Consider the following 18,549-nt stretch of genomic DNA (forward strand, 5'->3'; position numbering starts at 1 on the left):
GAAGATAGTGATTGCTTTATTGTAATTTAATTCTTGTCCCTATAGAAAGATGACAGAAGTCAAACAAAAAGTATTTTGTGCAGAAAGGGAATAATAAGTAGACCAAAATGGCAAAGGGCATGATTTGATAGTTGAAGTATTGCACCCTGAACATGACTAAAATTAAACATTTTAGTGTTTAATTTTAAAAGCAACATCCTGGCAAGTGCTTACAAAACTAAATCTGCTCTTCCTGGTCATTTTCATGGCACTTCGTTTTATTAACACTCATCAGCATATTGGAAATATCCAGATGAAATGAAAGCTGGCTGCCTAATTTGTTTATTTATTTATCTTTAGAAAATGTTTTGCCTAATTTTTATTGTTTAATAAAATAAATCCTAAAGCAAACCCTTTCTCTATGAAATGCAATAATAAGCTTTGGGTTTTCTTGATTTACGTACCGTGTTTCCCAAAAAATAAGACCCTGTCTTATATTTTTTTTGAACCCTGAAATAAGCGCTTGGCCTTATTGCCATGCGCTCAAAAGCCCGATTGGGCTTTTTATCAGGGGGTGTCTTATTTTGGGGGGGGAAAGGGTATGAAAAATAGGGAAGGAGTTAAACTCACTATGTCTTCCTTTGGCAGCTCCAGATCAAGCATGCTGTGACTGAAGCCGAAATACAGCAGCTGAAAAGAAAGGTAAGAATGAAGGCTGTGAGGACAGCCATAAAATCTTTTGCTTCCCTTGGAGACTTGCCAAAATCCATTCTTGAGAATGTTTTCCAGAAAAGTTGCAAGAACTGGCTCTGTGGATGTGCCTTGTAATAGCTGGACTATTTTTAATAGTGCTGTGCAAAGCATTTGAAATGGGATGGGCAGAAGAACAAATGAAGGACTTCTCTTTGAATTTTCAAAGCAGCCAACCGGGAGGACATGGGCATAATCTATATTTAGCTTTTGCTCACTGGGTAGTCCTAGGCACTACAATTTTTGTAAAAAGGGAGTTTTTGTAAAATTAAAATGGAGTGCCCCCCCCCTCCCATATAAGCTATATAAAATGCCACCATGGCAATTGTATGAATTCAGTACAACTCTTTCATGGATAATTGTATTGTCTTCAGTGTTTTGACTTTCCAACTGAACTGCTAGAATGCTACCAGTTGGAAGTTCTGTCTTGTTATGCCTCCCTTCCTTGTTTCCCATGGTTAGATCTTTTGTCAAAAGTTGGAGAGCATCTCCTACTTTATTGCGTGAACATTCCTTCTGGCCCCTTTGAACTTTAATTGGAATATGTTACTTGTGCTTTTTCCTTTGCTCTTAACTATCTTTGAGATGAGCTATTCCACAGATAAAAAATTGGTTTCTAAAATACAGTTATAATGGCAATAAATCATAGCATTTTTTTTTCTTTCCATAACAAGAGCTCTGCTGTGTAAGTTACTAGCTGCCCACTTACAATTTCCTCCACACTGTTTTAAGCTGTAAGGCTCTTAAATCATCTGGTTTGGTATTAAAAAGAGCTGAAGCAAGAATAATCCAGCTTGCAACAAGAGTCAAGCTTAGAGTACTAATTTTCCCCTTTCCAATTAAACTGACACCTGTCCACTATCATCCATGTCTGAAAGAAATGTTGCAACTTTTTATGAGGCTGTTTATGAAGGAATTTAAGCATAGCACAACATATTTCAATCTAACGTTCTTTACATTTTTTTAATTGTAATTTCTACAAACCCCTACTATTTGCCATGATGGCAGATGGACAGAATTCAGAAAGAAATGGAAAGCATCAGATTCCAGTTATCTATTCCTGTCCCATCCAGTCCTACATTGCTATTGGATGTAAATTTGTAAATTTATGTCACTCTGGGTTATCTATCCAGATATGTTCAGATTTCAAAAACTGTTGCTGGCTTTGTAAACAATATGAATTTCTCAAGCTTTCATTCCAGTGTAAAGATATGGAGCTATGGGTGCCTTATGAATAGTTCTTCGATTTGTTCTTTGTTTTTGTTAGTTTTGTTTGTCTGGCTTTGATTTTCATTAAGATCATTATTTGTTTGGTTATTTATTTTATCCTACACCAACTGAAATGAATGCAATGCAACTAATTAACTTATCAATTAACACGTATCTATTTCCTCTCACACTCTCTATCTTCAGCTACAATCAATTGAACAGGAGAAAGCTCGCTGGCGCATTGAGAAAGCCCAGCTGGAACAGAGCGTAGAAGAAAACAAGGAGCGGATGGAGAAGCTGGAGGGATACTGGATGGAGGCTCAGAACTTGTGCCAGGCTGTGGATGAGCACCTAAAAGAGACCCAGGCCCAATACCAGACTCTGGAAAGGAAATACAGCAAAGCTAAGCGACTTATTAAGGAGTATCAACAGAAGTAAGAACTAGAATGCCAGATCTACTTCATAATTCTCAACCTCCATCCCTTCAGCTCCTGTTCTATCATAAGCATGCTTACAAACCATTTCCCAAAGCTAGAGTACTTGGATTAGCACCATTAGCATCCAATGGGATTGGTAGGCATATAGAACAAATCAGGTTACTGAGAATGGGCAGCATGCCTGATCAAACCGTCTATCAAAATAAACATAACTCCACGCGGTTTCTTAAAACACCTTTAGTAGTTTTAATATGATTTTTAAAAATCAAGCTGTGCATTCTTGATAAAGGATGTGAGACAGATAAGGAAAATAACTAAGCAAAATGATCCTCCCTCCCTCCCTTCCTTCCTTCCTCCCTCTCTTCCTCCCTCCCTTTTTTTGTTTATTAGTTATATGTTATATGTGAAGTACTAGCTGAACCATTTCACAGTTTGAGGACTGGTAGTGAGTGGCTTTTCACAGAATATTTGCACTGTAAGCAGAAACTATAGTCTGATTTATATAAGTGGGATGGAATCGGGAAATGATTGAAAATGCTGGTCCATTTCAAAAGGTATGGAATTATATGCTTAATGCATCATCTACCAACCTACCTACTTACCATCTATCTATCTACCTACCTAATACTTCAAAAGAGAAAAAGATATTACTGTTTTGTGCCCAATATATGAATTTTGAAGTGTGTTCACTTATGGTGAGGATTTTTGACACAGAGAAAGCATTCAAAATTAAAGTGTCTGTTCTGTTGGGTGCATTGAATAGACTAATTAGATTTTTTTAAAAGCAGAACATTCATCTGAGCTAGAGGGTTCCAGAGTCAAATATACTTCCCTGAAATATTTAGGCATAGTTTGCACAACTTTTGCTGAAGTTGCTACTAAATTGCCATTTTACTTAATAAAAGGGGAAATTATTATTTAAATAGAGACAAATGTTTAATTAATTTAAAATTTAACTGTTATATACTAAATAAAAATTACTTTTTCTATTGGGCCTGCTTACCTTTTTGTACCTTCTTTTAGCTTACAACATGTCAGTCAGATGCAAATGTAATTCTTTTGCCTGAAAGAAGTTGTGATCCTATGCTAGTGAGATCCATCCTTTTCCACCATTGGATAGTGACTGCATTTCTGACTTTGGTTTTTAATCTCTACCTCCTTTTTCCACTTGCAGAGAAATAGAGTTCCTCAAGAAGGAGACAGCTCAGCGTCGCATCCAAGAGGAGTCTGAATTGGCTCACAAGGAGGAAGTTGACAAGTTGCAAGAGAAGGTGGGCATCAAGGACAGTGCTGGGGGCTTACCATGACCCCAGAAGGAACGAGAAAGAAGGAAAGGGATGGAGAGGCCATAAGTTCTGCCTCAGGACGCATGAGAGAACGCTTGCTGTTAGAAGGACCTAGCTGTAAATATGAGCACTTGTCACAAGGCTGACAGATGGGGGAGGAAGAGGGGTACATGCCAGCCTTTCTGATCTCCTTTATTGCTGGGCATGAGTCTTTTTATCTTAGAGGATGTCATCTGAAGCAATCAATCATTAGTTAAGCAGTAGATCCTGCAGCTTGGGGAGGAGAGGGGAATATCTTGAATCCTTCTATCTACAGATAATTGCATCTCATACCCTTTTCACCCAAGGATCTATCTTTGCATAGTGGAAATCCTTTAACTGTATCTTTCAGAAGCTTCTGTGGGAGAACATTTCCATCAGATATTAAATCCATTGTTCTCCCCCACCTACCCCAGGTCCTGCAATCTGAGAAACCTATCTGATTTTACATCAGAGCATATCAGATCCCATATAGATCTCTACGATTCAATCTTAATTTAGGAATTGTCTCTTCTTCATATACATTTTCTCTGAATGGGACTCTCAGGCCTCATTGATTCTGCAACAGATGTCATGATCAAATATATACATATGTATACGTACAAACACACACACACACACTTATTATTATTATTATTATTATTATTATTATTATTATTATTATTATTATTATTTACTGGGCCATGGGGAATCTGCCACAACTTGAATCTTACATCAGGCATGTCAGATTTGTCAGGGTTTTTTCATGCTTTTGTTTGTCAAATGTTGGTGCACATGCATGCACATTTGTGTGTGTGAATGGCTCTGTGTTTCTGTGATAGGCATGCCTGATATGGAAGCCAAAACCAAAGTGAAAACCTTTTCTGTGAATATCTTGGAAACTCTAATGGCTATTTATTCACTAGCTCCCTCTGCAGTGCATTGTTGGAAATTCAGCCCCTAAAAAGTAACCATTTATATCTTTTTAAAGTGGTCTTTCCCCTTACTCACTACCCTGACCCAGTTCATGGAAACAGATCTACTTATTATTAGTTACAAATGAAAAGAGCGAGGTTCACAGGTATAAAAGTTTTGGGGGAAACAGGGTAGAAATGAGCTGCCACAATCTAGATTTTAGATAATGGATTTTTTTTTTTATTCCTCTGTTTTCTGCTGCAATATTCAGACTTAGGACTTAGAAATAAAACAATAGATTTATGGGCAGAGAGAACTAGTTATGCTTAGTTATGTTAGATCTTCCTTCCTTTACAAAGTTAAATTAAGAGTACATTGCATGACTGTTTTTGAAATCTGAACAGTCTAATCTTTATCTAACAAATGTAAACATTACAAACCATTATTGTGAAAAGTACAAGATTTCACTATAATTCCACTTCTTTTTAAAAGGAATTTAACCTTTATTCAAGCCACAAAGTCAAGGGCTTAGCTCTGCTTTCCCAGTTGTTCCTCCCATAACGTTCTCTTTTTCCCCAAACAGTTTTTCATCATCATCGCTCCATTGATTTCTCCTTGACCTGATCCCCATGTATGTTGCTGATCAACATTTTCTTCTCTCCTTCTCTGTTTTGGCACAGTAGCTAATTGTTCACAAGGTTTCTAAAACAAGTACCTTGATGGACAGTGCTGATGGAATTGGGCAGCCTATAAATAAATAAAGGACACAATGACAGAAATTTTGGGACAAGTGTTAGAAGGAAGGATAGCCAAAAATGGAGTTTCCAAAGATGTTGAATCTATTTACTGCTGCAGTAATGTTTACAAGATAATACCTTTGTGATTGTTAAGTCCAAGCTTGAAAACAGAAGTGGGGTCTTTGTGATGTTGTCTTTCATTGGCATGCCAAAAATCAAGGATCATAGGCGTAGTCTAACATCTAGATATCTGTAAGTTCCCTACTACTTAAGCTTTAATCGAAAGAGTTGTTTATTTATTTATTCCAGAAGTGAGCAAACAACAGTTCATGAAATGTACACATAGCCTAAACCCCATTTTTGAGGCTCTTCAGAGCTTTTTTCCAGGACTGTGATATTTGGCAGCAGTCACATTTTTTCCTTTGTAAATTAGGAATAGCTTTAAAACAGATTCTGTACTTTTTTTTTTAAAGGATCTCTTGAAAAAAAATATTTTTTTCAAATCTAACTTAGGGAGCTCATTGCCTATATGGGTACCTCCATCTTTTTTAAATCAATAGAAATTTTTCATATTCTTCAGAGTAGTCTCACTGCATTGTAGTAGTCTAAATTTGATATAATTGAAGCATTGGTAAATGTTGCCAAATTACACCCATTCAGGAAAGTTCTAATGCCGAAAGCATAGTTGTGTAAATGCATTTCTTGCTATCTCTACTACCTGAAGATCTATGGCTACCATTGAATCAGCTAGATGGCCAACTCACAGATCTTTTGTGGCTGTGGATAATACACCCACTTCTTTTAATAGATGGAATTCTTGTCCCCAAGTGTAGCCCCATATCCAAGTAATCCATTATTATGGTCAAGGATTTACATACATCCTCTCACATATGACAGTTAATGATCTGAAAATATAATAGCCCTATTATGGGAGGTAAGTATATTTTATTTTAGTAGAGGCTCGTTTCTTCTCTTTCTATTAATGAATAAGAAACAGAGTCATCCAGAAATATCTGTGCCATGTGTATAACTTGCAGTCCTGCAGATTTTTCTAATTCATGCCTTCAACCCCAGTCAGCATGTTTAGTAATGAGGAAGGTAATTCAACAAACTATAAAGAACTTGATATATAGCAATGCAACAGGGGATGAAAATGACATGAAAAGAGATTACAGACCTAAGCCATTTGAAATCTGCAGTAAACAAGGTTTCCTAATTTGTATTCATATACATTTTAGCATTATCCTTACTGTCCTTCGCTGCCCTTAATTATTTTTTCTCACCATTTTTTCTTTTAGCCATTTCTTATTGTTATCTGAACCAGCCAGATCATTGGTGTCTCCAGCCACATTATCTGCATTTCTTTCCTAAATCCACCTACCTCTTCCCCATCCCAAACGCTCCTTACTCTGCCTGGAGAATTTCTCTTTATCCCTTTCTGTTATATGTTTTTCAGATCTCTGAACTGGAGGCGAAGCTGCAGACTTTGAAAAATTCCAACACGACTTAAAAAAAGAGAGAGAGAGAGAGAGCAGAAAAACATATAAACCAACCAGAGAAATTAATTCATCTTATTATTAACTATTATTACTATTATTCGCAAGGGACATCTTTAGAATTTTTTTCCACCCATGCCCAGTCTTTATTCTTCCTCATCCTGTGCCTCGTTCCCTTTATTTTACTGCAGGGGAAATACTGTAAAGCCCAGCACTGTCAGAAGAACTACTGCAGCAAAAGTAGTAGATGACCTTGCCATCTGTTGAGTATGAGGCTGTGAAAGACCAGGTGGGGTGGTGAAATTCTAGATGGACTGCAGAGACACAACCCACCTCTTGATGGTGATGAATCATTGTCAGTTTCTGTGTCCGGTGTGTGTCTTGTGTCAACTGGAGAAACAGATCATGGAGGGCGGGAAGGTGGTCATCTGTGTCCAGTGATGTATGTCTTCTGTCCCATCTGCCTGATGAGAATCTTTATGGATTGGGACTGATGCCCCATGTCTATACATTGACTTGTTGGCTCTTCAGTTGTGCAGGCAACATAGAAAGACTCTGCTGGTGACAAATAAGACCAGCGGTTTTCATTTTGCTTCCTGAATCTTGATCTTATGAGCTGGGTGGGGTGGAGGGTGGGACACTTGTCTAGCTTTGAGATGGGAAGATCTTTAATTTTCCTTTGGACAGCTTGGAATCCATTGTTCTCTATGTTTTGTGGTGGGAACTATATCTGTTTTCTAACGAGTGAGCCAGCAGGAGGTTTTGTTGGCCATCTTTGGGACATCCCTGCTGGCAACTGAAAAGACATCATGATTGACTTTTACATCAAGGAAGAAATATCAGCCTGTTTTTCTTTTCCTCATTACATTTTATTCATATTATTTTGGAAGATTCCTGGGAATCTACATTCTGGAGACGAACAAACTGGACTCTCTCAAAGGACTTGAGGGTTCAGAAGTAATTGCTGAGAGCAAATATATCAAGGCAGCTGTAGCCAGGAAATGAAGCCAGAAACTTTAGGAAAACATGGAACTGCCATTCTGTATTTGCATCTCCAAAGGCTACCAGTTTGTGCTGGATCCATCTCACCACTGTCAGCATGAGGGTTTGCTGGGGAAATTGGAATCTGGAACTAATTAGGAGCAAAACATGAAAACAAAGCCCTGGTGGTCAAAAGCAAAGTGTACAATGAATCTTGTCTTTTTAATTTAATGGTAAGGGTTATTGCATTTTGTTTTCATTCATTACATCGGGTCTGAGGACCACTGCACAGATCCATTTAGTGCTGGGATTTAGAGTTCATCTCTCTTGTTGGCATACTGCTCTCCCTGGCAGTGACACAACGTCATGTGTTGCCCATATGTAACCCTGTCAGTATCTTAACTTCAACACATTTCTTTGCTGAAGGAACAGTTAGTGTAGACAGTAACTACAGGAAGGTCCAAAATGCTACAACACCTTAGCTACCTGGGAGATCTTATGCCACAGCAGTTTTGAGTTACATCAGATGCTAGTGGTGGGTTACAAAAGCTGTCCAAGGTGCCACAGGACTTCAACTTTTTTTGCCTTTCCCTCTATTTAATGAAGCAAAGTGGAATGCTATAGTTGTTATTCTATGTTCCTGCATGCTTATGAATCATGAGCTAGGAAGCAATATTCCAAAAAGCTATTCATTCAGAATCAAATATTACACCAGAGAAAAGAGATTGCAGAAGAAGATTTCTACGAAATAGCAAGTCCTTACAAGCACTCAAGTCTTGAAATCTTCTGTATTCCATCAGTTTCATGGTCAGTTTATAAGCTACGCAATGTTAGTGTGAAGGATCTATGTAACTGGGACTAATGGCCAGTGTTTTATGCAGGGATAATATTAAAGAGAGTAAGGAAAAAACAAGACTTGTTGTGAAGTGTAGCATGCTGAAACTCAAGAAGGATCTCCAAAAATGTTTTCTCTATTAATGGGCTTGGTTCATACAACATACCAAGCCATACTGTAGTTTGTTGGACATTTACCATGTGCAAATCCAGCACAATTGAAGGTTAGTCAATAAACTACAGTAAACATACCATAGTGTACATGATGTGTGAAACCAGACATGTCTATCCTTGTTACTTTCTTAGACAGAATCTTTCTTGTTAGTTACTTAGACTTATTCTTGTGCCTGGATTTTAGTTGAATGTTGTATTATTTAAATAATTTTTAAACATGCACCCATAATCAAGTCCCCGTATAAGACTTTGCATATAAAGTAAGTTCCTGGGAGTTGAAAAACATGGAAGTTCCTTCCCTTGCTGGTGTTCTCCATGGGTGACGTTACAATTCATATGGTTCCAAGCCAGCAGATGAGCGTTGTAATTCAGGACACCCAGAAGATACAGGTTGGCAAAACTTCCAGAAACAACTGTTCTAGATTGTTTTATCTTGTTGTTTTAAAGTATATAATGTAAAAAAAGGGGGTGGGGTTCAAATCATGCAATTTCTCTCATCCAATCACAGCACCACCTATTAGACAATACCTGGCTCATTCTGGTAATATTAAGTCTTTTGACAGTATTTTTAATGGCATTGTTACCTGCCCTCAGTTATTTATTTAATATCTTCTATGAGAAGTGGCAGTAGAAGTATATTTTGTAAAGTTGCTGGAAAAGTAACTTCTTTTGTCAAAAAGAACTGAGCAATGCTACTTCAAAAGCTTGCAATTAATTATTTTAAAATAGTATTCTGTCAGGAAAAGTCTAGAACATTTCCTTTAGACCACATGTTCTGGTCCTCATGTGCTCATTGCACTTTTCACTGTGGGGAAGAAAATCCCAGGATATTTCCTTCCTATAATTTGAGAGAGGTGTTCTTGGATTAATACTGCTGTGGAAAAAAAAGATACTGGTGATGAAAGAGATTGAATATCAGGGTCAGCATTATACAGAATTTGGTTTATTTTGAAGGATGATGACTTCTTTCACTTCTTTCTCCAGGATTCACCTAGAAATTTCCAGATCCCATAATGAGGACGTGTAGTTTATTTGTGATAAAAATCATTCATTTTATCCTTCATTATTTGGAATTCCAAGGTTTGATGTGTGAAAAGTGTTCACACATAAGATGAGTATTCAAGAAGATCCCTTCCCAGAGTTAGGTTAATCTTTGGATATTTCCGTGATCTGTTTATATACTTACATTGGTCAAACAGTGACAATTTGGTGGATTATTTTCCAAAGTTTAATTTATATATGGAATGAGTATTCTATCCACATGCCATGAATTATGAACAAGGAACTTCAGCATGGCAAATATTTTGGATTCATTAATCACAAATTAAAAACTGAGATGTCCAAGTTTTTATCCTAGAAGTGGGGAAATCAAAGGATTTGGGAAAGGGCACTTTCCTATCTCCTCTACATAGAAAGGGTCACATTGTAAATGTTCTCACATATCTATCCTAAAGATCTATCTATCACTGCTCTTAAAGCTAAAGGCATCATACTGTATGTTCATGCACATATAACGTGGGGAGTATGCATTTTAGTGCTCTGTGAATTGCTCAAAAGTTTACTGCAAGTCTAGTTCAGCTAATTTACAGCCTCAGTCCCCTTTATGTGTTATATTTGTTGCAGCACATTTTCCACCAACTGCTGGGGTGATAATGGAGTTGGTGGTCTGACGCTTGAAGGATCCAGGTTCGGTAGGAACTTACATGTGTATGATTGAGTGATGTCATTCAAAATAACACGTCCTATACTATGTTCTCTTTATGCATACAGATGGAAGAAGTTGCAGAAATAGCCACAACAGGAGAAATTGTGCCATTCTCCTAATAACATGGGAATTCCCATACATACAAAATGAAAACCATGGAAAGTAGCTCGAAAAGACTCTCCTTCATCTCCATACTGAATTACAGCAGATTAAGTAGGTCTGCATCCAGCAAGATAGTATAAAAGATATACAAAATGCTCTAACTGGATGAAAGGTGGACAGGGAACTAATCTTCTGAAAAGCAGATCAGATTTAAAAGAAAACATCTTAAATTTAATCTCACAAGTATAAATGTATATGTATATAATATATATATGTATGTATGTACGTACGTATTGTTCCTGGTTTTGTATTCCAATTGTCCTACCATCTGGTCATATAAATAGCAAGATTTTGTTTCCAACCCTGTTCAGTTTTTCAAACATTTCAGGGGAGGAACTTGCATGAATGCACTTGGCTGACGTAGCTAAAAATGTTCTTCAAGAGAGTCCTTATAGAAGAGCAAGGGGAAATTTTTGTATAGATAGGTGGATAGGATGTAACCCATTAATGAGGATTCAAATATAAAATCCTCTTTTCATCGTGATGTTGGCCTTTTTTCTTCTCTCTGTTTCTTGAACAAAAACTATTTAATCCATCACCCAACAAGATAGCCAGGTATGGAAAAGTGGTGTGGAAAGCATTTTTATGGTGTCTGCAGTGTATGCATATAAATGGATAACTGCTCCAGAAATTCATACACTGAGAGATACCAACATGATTTCAAGATGGGATTGTATAACTTCCATTAAATTCCATTAATGCCTTTTATAGCGCTCACTTTTGGATTGCAGAAGAAATGAGTTATGAAAATATCAAGGCAGATTAATGTTATAAGAGTCAAGTGAAAGTAGGAGCAGCTTAGGGAGGGGAGTTGCACTTCTTTTAAAAATTGTTCTGCATCTGAGAATCACTGTTGGGACACAGTGATAAAGGGATGTTTCTGGATGAAGTGGGATTGTAATGTTCACCCCTATAGGGAAATTGGGAATAAGTTTATTGTTGCTTTTAAAGCAAAATAGCTTTTTAAAACCTATTGGAGATTTCACAAATAGCTATTTACTTTTTTAAATGCAAAATATATATATATATATATATACTGTAATTCAACAATTTGCTACAGAAATTTGTCAATTGAAGGGGGCTCAAAGGAAGTGCAAATAAAAAAGATGCAAGACATCTTGTAACTTTGCAAGACCCATGTAACTTCATGGGTCAGAAATTGCCCATGCTGTGCAATAGGACAATCTTAAGAGCAAGTGAAGTTCTCAAAAAAAGTGGGTGGGAGAGGTAAATTCAATTCAGAATTGAGCTGTGTAATTCACTTAACTATTTTAAATTTTGCCTTGATGTATTCATGGAGAGGCCACTCAACATCACTGGGGTTGAAAATGTTTGGTTGGGACTCAGAAAGCATGCCTTCAAATAGAAAAGTCTTATCACATCAGAAAGCCACAGTAAAAAGAACAAGTTTACCAAAATTAGAGGTAAAAGGTGTAAACAAGCATGAAATGTATTAGATTTTTAATCCTGCCTTTATTACTTTATAAATAACACAAAGTGGCGAATGTACATAATATCCTTCCTTCTCTTTTTCCCCACAACCTTTGAGGTGGGTTGGGCTGAGAGAGAGAGAGAGTCCGGCCCAAGGTCATCCAGCTGGCTTAAATGCCTAAAGCAGAATTAGAACTCACAATCTCCTGAATTCTACGCCAGTACCTCCACCATTACACCAAACTGTCTCCCTTTAAAAAAATTAATTTGGGTTTAACTATAGATTTGCCTGTGAAAATGCAGTTTGCCATTTGTGTTTCTAGGGTGTTGCCATGCAAAATAGTATTTGAAGGGTCCTTGGTGCTCTCTGTCTTTAATTGTTTCCTTGCTAGTCACTAGCATTGGTGATGTTACCTAGTTTGGGTAATTAAACAACTGCAAGTGAACAACAAAGTTCAGAGAGCACCAAGGATCCCTGACTTCAACCCTGAGCTACAAATATTCTCCTTTAAAGTAGTGTTGCAAATGTATATTTCCAAGACTTGACTGATTCACCATTAAAAACAAAGTATTTGGCTTGATATTGGAAGACCTGAAGACTACACTTAGTCTAATGTGTATATTAATAAAAGCTAATCAATCTGCCCTTTTAATAGCAAACTCTGGTACTGTTGCTAATGGTTGTGTAGTGAAATGGTGGTCAACAAGATGAGAAATCTAGTCATTTTAGAAGAAGCATGGTGTTAGATGGGTTTGAGGAAACAGCCCAATAAGGATGGGGCTGTGCTCCATCATTATTGGGCTTACATGAGTAAGAATGGAATGGAGCACTCTGGAATGGACATGGTTACCTGGCAGAAATGTTGCCAAATTGCAACATTCACTCACAGCTTTTCTTGTAGTGATAATAATGTTTAAACTACAGCTATGTGTGATTCATTCTCCTGAGATAAATGATACAGGTAGTCCTTGACTTACAACCATTCATTTAGCAACTGTTGGAAGTTAAAATAGCACTGAAAAAAGTGACTTAATAATCAATCCTCGCACTTATTGTTGTAGCATCCCCACAGCCATTTGATCAAAATTCAGTTGCTTAGCAAACAGCATGTATATACTAAGGCTTCAATGTCCACGGGTCACATGATCACCATTTGCGACCTTCACAACTAGCTCCATCAAGGAAAGTCAATGAGGGAAGCCTGATTCACTCAGTGTTTGTGTGACTCACTTAACTCAGTATGGGGGGAAAAGGTCATAAAATCAAGTGCAACTCATTTATCTGTCACTTTGCTTAGTAACAAAAATTCTGGTGCCAATTGCAGCTGCAAGTCAAGAACTACCTGTAAATGAACAATTTAGATGATTGTGGGAGATGAGTTGCTAAAAATAAAGGAAGATCCATCACATGAAGACAAATAGAAGACAAGTCTGTTGACCCATACAGAATTCTACATAAATTGTGTGTGTGTGTGTGTGCGCGCGCGCTCTCGTGCGCATATTTCTTTTTTAGGGTAAATAGATAATTCTGTATGTAAGCAAGCCACTTGCTAAATTAGGAGTGTGATGCTCATTGAAATCTTGACTACAATTCCTATAATTCTTTGTCATTAGTCATACTAGTCATTGGGAATGCTACAGACTCAAATCAATTGTGATTTAGTCGGTAATTTAGTACCAGAGACTTGCTGTACCAGGCTGTTGATTAATAATACCACCTCTTTGAATCCAAGCATGTATATTAAAAAAATAAAACTCAATGAACGCCTTATAATGTGTCCCCACTTTAATAGTGCAGTCTTGATGGCTTCACTAATTACATTAGTTCAGGGAAAGAAGCATCTTGTGTTAATGAGTCCTGGTTTTTAGAAATGCATTTGCCAGTCAAATTTCATCTTTGGTACATTTTGAAAGCTAGGACCTTGGGTGCAGAATACTGCAGACCTTAGAAGGATTTTCACCACCAATTGCACCAATTCCCCAATTTTCTTTCTTTTTTTCCCTTCAATATAGAGTAATAGATACTACAGTGAGATCGAATTTGGATCAGTCACCAGAACTGACCCAAATTCGACCTCACATCATTATCCTGGAACACATGTATTTGTCTTCATTCGTGAGATATTACAGTATTTGGATTATGGACACGGCAGCCCTGCTTTACTGTGCATCAGAATATAGGCCCCTTTTAATAAACACAATCTCCTGATTGGCTTGTCTCTCCAAAGGTGGAAAACCTTTCTGAAGCTCATCTAGTTCAGTTGATGAAATTCTTATAAGCCTATCTGCCTTTTTTCATCATATCTTGCTAAAGAAACTAGGAGAAGAATCTGTTTCTTAGAAAAAACAGAAAACTGACAGCAGAAAAAGACCTAGTGGTCTATCAAGTCTGCCCTTTGAGTTTATTTCTTTTTTAATGTATTTATTTATTATTTTTTAATTTTTGTCAGGTGATGGGCAAGTGTTTATCCCAAGCACGCTTCAGTCGTTACTGATGACTGACCCACTACCTCCACTGAAAGTTGGTTACAAGCTTCCACTATTCTTTCTATGAATTTCTTTTCTGAAGATTTAAATTTGTCATAATTTGAAATATGTTTTCTTGAAGTAGAAAATCAGTACATAAATAGATTTAGTAACTATGTTACCATCATCTCTAACAGCACATCCATATTGGGTGAGGAAGATGAGAGTTCGAGATGTGGGATAACTTATCCCGAGAAATTCAGGAGCTAATGAAAAATATATTTCACACACTGCACAAACAAATTCTCAGAAAGTTTGCTCAGCTGCAGGAATATACTTAGAATTTGTCTAGGTGCAGTATTGTTAAAAGCAACAGCTATTGCTGCACTATGGATGCTTTCCAAAGCATTATTCCAAACAAACTGAACATAATTTAACCTCTTCTCCCATTCCATTTTAAATGTCTTCAGTCAGAACTGAAGAAGCTTCTTGGTTGAGAAGCAAAATGTATTCAAAGAAAAAAAGTCCAGTTGCCTTTTGAGAAAATCATCTTTGGGACATTGCATTTTAACTATGCTATTCCTGGAAATAAGGGAAGCCACACTTAAGGTAAAATAGTCATGGAATAAAGGGACTACAACCACTACTGTAGGATTAAGGAAGGAGTTGGGTGGTCATTTAAGCTACCTGATCAAGGTAGGCATTTAGTGTTATTGCATTCCCAACAAATGGCTGTAATGTCCTGTCAAACAGCTTCAAATCCCAATAGCAACTTTGGAAAATTACCCAAGTCAACACCTCTAAAAGTGAACAAAGAAAAGGTACATCTGAGAAAAGAACACATGGGCACTGAACAGATGTGGAAGAATTACATCAAAATCAAAATGATTTAAACAATTAGTATCATGGTGCACAGCTTGATACTGCAGGCCATGTGATCCCAAAATCCTTAAGGGCAGCCCAAAGTTTCTGCTAAATAAAGTTTCTATCATTAACTGTGATAGGTAAATGTATTAAATAATTTTATTCATTCATTCAATTTATATAGTTGCTCAACTCAAATCAGTGACTGAGTGACGAACAATCAAAACAGAGAACAGAAAAGATGAAATGAAAAGCAAATAACAGATGAGATATTATAAACTATATATAATCAAGAAACAGAGCCCTCAGACACTCAGGATCCCAAACAGAGGCACATAGCCAGGTTTTTAGGAGGAAAGGTGGGGGAAGAGCCTATGCTATAGCAGAAAAAATGCCCGTCCCAGTCTTCACCAGCCGACATTTCTTTCTGAAAAAAGATTACTATTTCTTAAATGAATAGGAAATACTTTACTATATAGCAAAGCATTAGCCTCAAGCATAGTCTGTAATTACAATACCTCTGGGTCACAAGTAGGCCATACAGGCAATCTTAAAAACTTAAGTGTGCTTTATTTCCCTTCTAGTGCATAAAGTGTTTTATGATTGACCAAATGCAACATTGCAACCATTTAGCGGCAACCATTTAACATGAGCATGAGTTCTGAAAGCTGAAGTCCACCCATCTTAAAACTGTCAAGATTGAGAAATACTGATTTAATGAAATCACAACATGCCTTCAAAACTCCAAATATGCACATTGCCACAAAAAGGCTGGGAAATCTTGATTTATGATACACACATATCTGATTGGCTAGACCTGTGATGGCGAACCTAAGGCATGCGTGCCACAGGTGGCACGCAGAGCCCTCTGCGTGCACGCGAGCCGTTGCCCCAGCTCAACTCTGCCATGCATGTGCGTGTGCCTCCCGCTGGCCAGCTGGTTTTCAGGTCTCTGCTGCACATGCATGGGGGTGGGGCGCATGCAGGGGGTCACGCGAGCATGCACCAGGGGGTGGGGGCACGCACACATTGTATTATGGGTGTGTGCACGCATGTGCATGCTTTCATGCGCATGCGTACACGCTTTCGACACTTGCTACCGAAAAGGTTAGCCATCACTGGCTAGACATTTATCAGCAATTTTTTAAAATTACTTTCTAAATGAGCAGGGAGTTGGATTTTATTGCTTCAGTGAAACTGTTTGTTTATCTAGAGCTATTTATCTGTGAGCAACAGTGCTTCTTTGTATGCTATGATTAGCTATCCTAGAAGATATAGGCTTATTGCATTATCAAATGATCTTATCTATTTGGATATCCAGTTATAATGGAGTGGATACAGATTTGAATATACATAGGAAAGACCCTGTTATTGATATCCAATTCCAATGCTATTGATGACCATATCTGTAATATGTGCAATGTCATTTTAATATTAATCATATCTACATTTCAATGTCATTAAAAATCTTTGCAAGATGTGTAGTTTCATAAAACTATAAAAGTCTGATATACAGTATGATTTAAAAATGATTACTTTTGAACTGTTAGCACTCACCATACAATTTTTAAAAAAATGAAACAGCTGTATTCTACTATGTAATAAAATGACTATATATTACTAAGAAGTTCAACTTCCGTTGGCCTGAGGTCTGCATCTATTTTAAAAGCAGTCAGGGCTACAATTAATTTTGGGAACAGGCTTCAAAAGGGCTGAAATAGGCAACATTTGTAAATGTTAAAGCAACCTTTGGTCAACTAATCTTCCCAAACATAAAAGTACACCAAAAAAGCCCAAGCTTTTAATCATTCATTCTAGGGGGAAGACACAAAAGGTATGATTTTGGCTACATAATTTCTGGGCCCCCATCAATTCTACCACCCAGTTACACTGTTTATGCCATAAACTATGGCCCAGCTGTGTTAAAAGAATTCTGTTAAAACAAAAATAAATGCATTGTTTTTAAATTACATACATTAACTCAGAGTGGCTGAGCAACTATCTTTTGGAGAAGCTTTAATCTGTATTCTTACACTCAATAGGATTTAGCATTTAAGAATGCTTTCTCTCTTTTTAATCCTGTTTTATAAATTCTACCAAGTTAGCTGAATAAAATTTCTGGAGCTGTCCATTCAGCACCAAATTCTTTACCTCTTCTGAACAAATCCTGCTGTCATCTCAAAATAACCCATTTTTTTATCCCTGTGAGCCAATTCTTATAACATGGGTTTGGAAAGATGAGTTAAACACCTGGCTGGAGAAGTTTACATCACTATCTCTTTCAATTGAGGTGGGAAAGGGAGGAAATGATTCGAGGAGAGGATAAACTGTGGGAGTAATTTTCCTACAGAGGAAGGAATTTTATGAGAATTTTGAATGTAAAGGACTATCATATGCAGTTTTATTTCTGAATTGCTTAGATTCATACCCAGTTGTTTAGAGATGCCAAACAGAGGTTGAACCTAATTTAAATGCAAAACAAAACAAGAGCAATTTTGTTAATGTCAAACCAGTGTTACTTTACTGAGAATCTGAAGTACATTTGTGCATATATTTATTTATTCCACACATTTATCCCACACATTAGGTGCCCAAATCCTATTCTTATTTTTATTCACAAAAATGTGTAACCACAGCTAATTCTTTAGCTGATATTGGCCTTTATACACACTGTTTATCCACTACCCCTAATGAAGGACATGTTAGCTCATCCAGCCAAAGGAAAGATTTTCACTAAGCTGGACTTGAGAGAAGCTTACTATAGAGTCCAAATTAAGGAAGGAGATAAGTGGAAAACCTCATTCAATTGCCCTTTGGATTGTTTCCACTTTTAAGGTGCTCCCGTTTGCTGTGTTTATGCAACTGATAAATGAGGTGCCGGATGAACACCTTTACAAGGGGGTTCTGGTCTACCTAGATAAGGGGTCGGCAATCTTAAATACTCAAAGAGCCACAAAGGCCCTAACAGGAAGCTCCCCATTCAATTGTGGAGCCAAACGGAAGTCCGGTTCCCCACACCATAGTGTCTCCTAACACGGTGTCCTTTTTCCTTTACCTATCCTAACTGAAAGCCCTATCAATTGTGGAGCTGACTGGCGACAGGGA

General features: G+C 37.3%; 1 protein-coding gene across 3 annotated transcripts in view; it reads left to right on the forward strand.

Annotated features, from left to right (window-relative positions):
• Positions 1–12,771, forward strand: part of PPP1R9B (protein phosphatase 1 regulatory subunit 9B) — a 79,762-nt gene extending 66,991 nt beyond the window's left edge. The window contains exons 7-11 of one of the 3 annotated variants that reach the window (XR_004591079.3): positions 628–681; positions 2,143–2,372; positions 3,550–3,646; positions 6,788–8,041; positions 10,587–12,771. Coding sequence is in view for 2 of the 3 variants with exons in the window: in XM_034415448.2 (XP_034271339.1) it covers positions 628–681; positions 2,143–2,372; positions 3,550–3,646; positions 6,788–6,841 (435 nt within the window). In the remaining variant the exon portion in view is untranslated. Of the gene's footprint in view, positions 1–627; positions 682–2,142; positions 2,373–3,549; positions 3,647–6,787 lie in introns of all 3 variants that reach the window. The other 2 variants (XM_034415448.2, XM_034415449.3) reach the window with 2 other exon arrangements.
• Positions 12,772–18,549: the final 5,778 nt, after the last annotated feature.

The sequence above is a fragment of the Pantherophis guttatus genome, chromosome 4, assembly GCF_059756535.1.
Source record: "Pantherophis guttatus breed Tessera chromosome 4, ASM5975653v1, whole genome shotgun sequence".
Taxonomy (NCBI): Eukaryota; Metazoa; Chordata; class Lepidosauria; order Squamata; family Colubridae; genus Pantherophis; species Pantherophis guttatus.